The 7,754-nt window shown below is 32.7% G+C and overlaps 1 protein-coding gene across 1 annotated transcript in view; it reads right to left on the bottom strand.

The window, feature by feature from the left end:
• Positions 1-1,794: 1,794 nt before the first annotated feature.
• The window catches only part of LOC114338991 (serine proteinase stubble-like), a 70,824-nt gene continuing 64,864 nt past the window's right edge, over positions 1,795-7,754 (bottom strand). The window contains exon 6 of the mRNA XM_028289619.2: positions 1,795-2,062. Within this exon, the coding sequence (XP_028145420.2) occupies positions 1,901-2,062 (162 nt within the window). The 3' untranslated portion in view covers positions 1,795-1,900. The remainder of the gene's footprint in view (positions 2,063-7,754) is intronic.

The raw sequence follows: 7,754 nt of genomic DNA on the forward strand, positions 1-7,754 counted from the left end.
TCCACAAATACATAAAACATAATTGAAACTTTGTTTATTTTATTATTAAAAGCAAATTTAATTCTATAATATGAACGGACTCTACTAATACTACGAAAAAAGGGGATGTTAAGCTTTGTTGAAGAATTTTTCAATTCACTGTTATTCTTTTACAATGTCCTTTGATAATTTGAGTTTTTACAACACCATATTTTTCGTTCAACTTTTATAATCATAAACCGTACTTATAAATAGTGACAAACATTTCCTCTTTTATGACATTTTATGACCACCACACCGACCCTAATATTATTTAATCCCTTTTTAGGTAGGTACAATACGTATTAAATATAGTACTGGGAATTTCTATCAACAAGTTGACAAAAATATTTGGCCGACATTAACAGGTAAATTTCTATTAAATGTACTTTAAAAATATATGTGATTATTTGGCCGCGTCCGTATTATAAAGGTGGCCGTAAATACCAGATAATAAATAAGGGAATCTACATATAATTTGTTTGGTGAATTTTGAAATTGGCCGTTAGTACAGGTGGCCAATTTTGACAGGTGGCCGGTAACACAGGTTTTACTGTAGTAACAAACACTTATGTTGGTTATTAACAATTTAATGTCAAAAATGCACATTTTTGCTATTTTCTTGTCTACCAATAATAAAAAAAGCATTCAAAACAAAATTTTAGATAACCGCATTATAGTGCATGTAAAACAATAAACAAGGTTTTATGAATCTTGCTATACTTAATTGTTGCTTATGAAACTATAAATTAAGTCAGCTAAACGTTAATAATTTATTTAAAAGTAAATATATCTAGATATTACGTGAAATAGCCCAAAAAAATGGGTAAACATACACGGTAAATAGAATAACAAAATTTATGTAAATATGACCAACTTTTTCTCAATTTATCTATTTATTGACAATTTCAATGAAAAATAGCCGATTTTAAGAATTTTTGTCTATAAGTTACAACATTTTAAAAAAAAACTGTAAAAGGAACCGATTAGTTTATTGAAATAGCTTTAAAATGAGTTGAAGTAAAATAGAATTGGAGCTTTGTTTATCAATAAACATTAATGAAAGGTACACATTTGCGATACGCCCCGTGTTGGCTTAATCCGTCACTGTTCAAATTTATCTCTTACGTTTTAACCGAACTACCTGAGGTATTAGATTAATCCATGGTTTCCGATTTACCTGTAAAAGGTTTCGAGTTGGCAGGTTCAGGTAGTAGAAAAGTTACGAATTGGCCGGTGTACATTTTAATTTGAAAATATTTGTCATTAAAAGTTGCGAGTTGACGCGTGTCCGATTCAGGAACAGCAACATCTATAAAGGAAGCAGAAGAAGTAATACCAAATATTTTTATTTGAATGAATAGTGTAAACATTTAATGTCAATTTTTTAGTTTCCATGTCAATGATATTTAAATGTTATTTTAAAAAACCTGTGTTTTTACCTGATGTGGTATCCCCACTGACCAGTGGCCAATCCTTATAAATTAAGTAGGACAAGTAGGATAGAAAATATTAAGTAGATAGGTATAGGAAAATATATTGTAAAATAAATGAGCAAAATTTGTGATTCGGCGAATGATCCTTGAAGGGCCCGTAGTCATATAACTCCAAGAAAAAAAAAATAGTTTTGTTTTTATTAATATTTCTGCGACTATTTTAGGGTAAGGAATAAAAATTATTTGGAAATTTTTAAAAAAACGACAACAGTACATTCTTAATAACATATAGATGCTTTCATTCTTTTTGATAATTAAGCAGAAAGATAATAAAAATCAGTAAAATTAGAAAAATATTAAAATATTAATTTATTTTTAAATAAATTGTATAAACTTATTATTAAATATCAATATTCTAGAAGTACGTAGCATATTGATTGATATATTTATCGTCCCCAAACTGTTTGCTCGATCCAAGGTAGATAGTTAGATACTCTTGTATACACTCCCGGTATACCTGGCTTCCCGCATCCAATTCCGAATGACGTTATTCCCACTATGTACAGTCTTCCATCTTGTTGCACTTGAAGAGGTCCGCCAGAGTCCCCCTAAAAGGAAAATTAAAAGAAAATGTAGCCGCAAGCTTCTGCTAATAAGAATGACAATGTATTTTCAACTGCTTTATCTAGAAGAAAACGATATAAAAGTTAAATAAAAAAAAGCTTCATAAAACGTTATAGTAGGGGAGGAGAATATGCTATATTTGCAGTTACTCAAGTGTTATGGGAACCTATTGGGTTGTAAAGAGTAGGTCCTAAAACCAAACAGAGTTAAATTAAGTTTTCCATAAAGTGGGGGACTTTGTTTTTTTTATAATTAATTTTCCATTTCCACCAATCCTTTTTTCCGATTATAGCGTCATCTATCCATAATTCGGAAAAATCTCTCGAATAAAAGTTACTTATTTTTACGTAAGGAATTCAAATCTGCAATAAAAAAAATGGGGAATCGTATTTAAGATTAACCTCCCACCCACCTCCGTGGGGTGTCGTGTTCGGTGCCATTCGATAGATTTGTCAAAAATATTGAATACTTGTATTTTTCAGTTTTTCGATCTGATGTTTATTTCGCGAAATATCGCGGGGTCCGTAGTATTTAAAATTTTAAATTTACCCTTACCTTTCTCCGTGGGGTCGTGTTTGGTATCATTCGATAGATTTTTGAAAAATATTGAACACGTATTTTTTAGTTTTTCAATCTGACGTTCATTTCGCGAAATATTAGCTTGTTTGTGAAACTTTGTGACTCGCCTATTTAGAGTTTTTAAATTATTAACAATTTAATGACAAAATTAGACAAGATTTTAATATTTAACCTTTTAATAAACATTGTGGTATATTCTTAGGGTCTAGTAGTTTTTTAAAGAGTTTTAACGAATTTGAAGGTAAATAATGGACAACATACGTTAAAAACTTTAAAATGGCGATTATTGAATATTAGTTTACTAATTTGTTGCTCAGAAAATTGTACAAGAATCTAAGATTTCTTCGTTTTAAATAAACGTTAATATCTTCGGTAAAAATGAACCTACAACTTTGACATTGCTGACATTGCATGGAAAGTTCTGTCTCTATGTTCAGAATATGGATAAAATTATGATTCATCAATTAGGTTAATAGTGACTTAATTTGATTGTCCAAAACAACTTTTCTCGCAATAAAAGGGGTCAGAAAAAAGAAAGTGACTGATTCCATGGAAAGCATAAGCAAGGGAGATAGTGAATATCTCTCCCTTAAATTTATAAAATTTGAAGAAAGTTAGAAAAACCCACCTCCAATATTGCAAAGATTGATTTTAATAGCAATTTTTTGCACTATGCTTTATCTATGTGTGCAGATCAAAAGGGGTATCCAACAGGGGTGTATCTTTTCCCCATTGTTTTTCAATATTTACGCCGAGAATATATTAAAAAATGTATGCCAAATGCAACAGGTACAAAAATAACCGGTGAGTAAACGAATAACATAAGGCTTACCGATGACACGGTGACCATTTCCAGTAGCAAAGATAAATTACAACAGGGAATGCAAAAGGTTTATGCAGTGGGTGACGACGTACTGAGCCTCAACTTCAAGAAGACAAAATATATAAACAAGACAAAGAAGACAAGTGGACAAATACGGATCAACAACATAATAATTTATGGAAGTAAAAGGTAGATATCGATCACCTAGTTTATTAAATCTTGCCCAAGTATACTTTCGTTCCTAGAACATCATCAGGGACGTTTCGTCAAATGAGGAACGTATCCTAGTAAAATTGCGTGATATTTGTTTCATATAATGATTTTTTGAAGAATAAAGGTGAACAAGTTGGAAGCCTTTGAACTCTGGCTTTATAGAAGAATCTTGAAAATACCTTGGACAACCCACACTACCAACGAAATTGTTCTGAGAAGAATAGATGCAGATAGGGAACTACTAAAAAAGGGTAAAATTGAAGGAAACGGGGTCCCGGTAGGCGCTAAATTTCACTGCTTAGAAATATAAAAGACTGGACCGGCCTTGATTAAACATCTTTGTTTAGAGCCGCGTTGGACAGAGACAGATTTGCAGTGCAGTCGCTAACTTCCACCAGAAAGCACCACCAGAAGAAGAATCATCTTTTAATCAGTTTTGTCATTTGTCCAGTGTGTGTTATAAGTTATGTGTTAATTTCGCCATCACTCTTACTAAACAAATGTCACGACATTCTTCTAGGATACCTTCCTGATTTGACGAAACGCCCCTGATGGTACTCTAGGAACGAAACTATTTCCATAAATTTCATATATTCGAGCATTCAACTTTTTCTTACCTAACATACTAATTGTCCATGTCAACGTAGAGAGATCAACAATATGTAGAGTCAAATGGCACCAACGTAAACGTCAAATGAGAACAGGTCAGACAAATTAAGACGAGAATAGAACTAGCTACAGCAGCATTTACCAATATGAAAAAGCTCTTTATAAGCTAGTATTTGTTTCTTTCTCTAAAATAGCGTCCAGTTAAATGCTACATTTTCCGATCTTAATATACGATGCATGGACCTAAATGTTGATAGAGACGCTCACCAAAGAACTAGAGGCATTCGAAATGTGGGTGTGTCGACGCATTCTTGGTATATCCTACAACCAACATGTCACCAACATAGTAATAATCCACATAAATGGGAAAGACAAAGAAATCATGAGCATAATTAAAGCAACATTGAAACAAAATAAGTAGCTACCGTATCTTCAATTAATTATCCAGGGAAAATAGACATCAGGCGCAGGTAAGGTTAGAGAAGTTATTCGTGGATCATGGCTCGTGGGATATGGCTTAAATTATTCAGAGGTGCCTAAGCAAGACCAAAATTGTCATGATGATAGCCAACTTTCGTAGCGGATAGAGAATTCGAAGGAAATAAAAAAAATAAGAACGGATGCATAACAAAATAAAAAAGGCCCTAAAACAAAAAGTACAAGAAATCTAGGAATATAATAGCAGAAAATAAATCAGAACAGTATTCTTCTTCTTCTTGAAGTTCCTTCTCCTATCGGAGGTTAGCTATCATCACAGCTCTCCATACCTTATTGGCGGCAGCTCTGAAAAGATCTACTGACCTGCAACTATACCACTCTCTTAAGTTTCTCAGCCAGGAAGTTCTTCTTCTATTTATGTATCTTTTCTCTTAATTCTATCCTGCGTTATAAGCCTTAATATCTTATATTTTACACCTCTAATAATGTGTCCCAAACACTCCAGCTTTCTGGTTTTGATGTTCTTTTTCACCTCGCAATCCTTTTGTAGCCTTCTTAACACTTCTGCATTCGTAACTAGTTGGATCCATGCTATTTTTAAAATTCTTCTATAGCACCACATCTCAAATGCTTCCAACTTCTAGATGTTGTTTTCTTTTAGTGTCCAGCTTTCCATTCCATACAACAAAGTCGAGAACACCTATCATCTTAAGACTCTTATTCTCAGCTCCAGTGGTAGGTCTCGATTAACAAACATTTTTTTCATTTTTATAAATGCTTTTCTTGCAATTTCGATGCGTGTCCTGATTTCTCTACCTTCGTCGTTGTTTTCTCTTACCCAGGTTCCCAGATATTTGTAGCTATTCACTCTTTCTACTTGTTTTCCCTTGATATCTAGTCTTCCTACTGGAGTTGCTTAGAAATAATCATGATTTTAGTTTTCTTAACGTTCATTTCTAGTCCATATTTTATACTGACTTGATGTAATCTATTTACTAATCGTTACAGTGCTTAAAGACTGTCTGCAAAAATAGCGGTGTCGTCTGCGAATCTTATGTTTTTCAAGATTTTTTCGTTTATTGATATACCATGTGCTTCCTTTGATATTGCTTCCTTAAAAATAGCTTCGCTGTACAGATTGAATAACAATGGAAACAACACTCAACCCTATGTAACAGCTCTTTTGATTTCTATGGTTTCCATTTCGATATTTTCGATTTTAACTTTGGCTTTTTGGTTTCAGTACAGATTGACAATAACCCGTATATCTCGACTGTCCACATTCTTTTCTTTTAAAAGTTCTATGAGTTTCTGATGTCGTACTCTATCAAAAGCCTTTTGATAATCTATAAAGCAGACATTGAGATCCTGGTTCGTATCTAGTCGTCTTTGTGCGAGAACGTTAAAAGCGAACAGAGCCTCTTCCGTTCCTAGTCTTCCTCTGAACCCAAACTGGGTGTCGTGTATATTTTCTTCTATTTTTTGTACCTACAGTTTTCCGTGTATTATTTTGAGAAAAATCTTAAGTTTGTGGCTTATTAAGGAAATTGTTCTATACTGGGAGCATTCTGTCTCATGTACTGACTTGGGTAGTTTTACAAATGTGGACAGCAACCCATCATGGGGTGTTACTCCTGTTGTGTATACCTTGTTGAATAGATCTAAAAGTACATGTATGCAGTGTTTCTTCGTCAATGGATTTAATTAGCTCAGTGGGTATCTGATCTTGGCCTACTGCTTTTGCGGTCATGGCATTTCTAATTGCCTGTTCTAATTCGCACATTATTATTTTCGGTCCTGTTTTTTCCTGTGGTTTTTCTTGTATCATTCTATCATCGTCGAATAGTTTAATTATGTACTCTAGCCAAAGCCTTAGTTTATCTTTGACGTCTGCGATGAGTTTACCATTATCATTTTTAAGTAACCCATAGTGTGCTCGCTTTTTCGTACTTTATTTTCTGCCATAATCTTCTATTTCTACGCATTGATGTCTTAATCACTTTTTCTTGGCCTTTTTTATCTCTGATTTTTTGTCTATAATGTAAGAACAGTATACAAAATAATACCCTATGCCAACAAGAGGGATAATCGGTTACATACATACATACATACATACATACATACATACATACAAAATAATAAAACACGCAGACATTTAGAACTATTTATTTATGCAAACACGAAAAACTACCATTAAAGAACAGGACTGTAGTGATAAGTAAAAAGGTCGTAAGTCAAAAAATATCGATTCGAAATATAGAAAAGCTTTTTAGTGCGTTAAAAAAATCGATGAAAAGCGACCTAACTTCAACGCTTACTTGAATTTAGTACTTAGTTAATTTCAAAATAGAGATAAAATCACTCTATTTCTATTCATTTTTGTGGATTTTTTAACGTGTTTAAAACTTCAACGAACACATTCTCGAAGTCAAAATCGATATTGTTTTACCTAAATCCTTTTTACTTATCAGTATAGAAAATACAAGGTCAAATACAAATCCCTGGAATACGCCACATGTTACTTCTAATTAAGATATTCTCAAAAATATTTTTTAAGAGTTACTTTAAATCGGGCAGTAGTCACAAGATCTATAACTTTTCCAATTGATTTTGTTAAAATCTAAAATTATCAGTATATCATTCCTGAATTATTTCTTTAATCTATTTAACATTTCTAACAAACTTCCTAACTTGAAAATAGAGTTATTGCTAATGACGATTGTTCCAACGCCAAAAAAACTACTTCAAACCGTTTAAACTAGCGTTCACTTGGCAATACATTGGCTGAGTTGGAGAGAAGGCAACATTAGATAACTTTTGGGAGTTCTCCAAAACTGTATTGATTACGAAGTGAGCACCAGAATAGAAACTAAAGCCACTATATACTCAAAAACATTTTGGCCTGTCAAAGAGAATGAAAAATATAGTATAAGAAGTCATTAAGTGATTGCGGTGGAAACTTTTCGTATCTGGACCTAAATTTCTTTTATAATGTACGCTATAAAAAATAATAG

The sequence above is a fragment of the Diabrotica virgifera genome, chromosome 4 (assembly GCF_917563875.1).
Source record: "Diabrotica virgifera virgifera chromosome 4, PGI_DIABVI_V3a".
NCBI classification, from domain to species: domain Eukaryota; kingdom Metazoa; phylum Arthropoda; class Insecta; order Coleoptera; family Chrysomelidae; genus Diabrotica; species Diabrotica virgifera.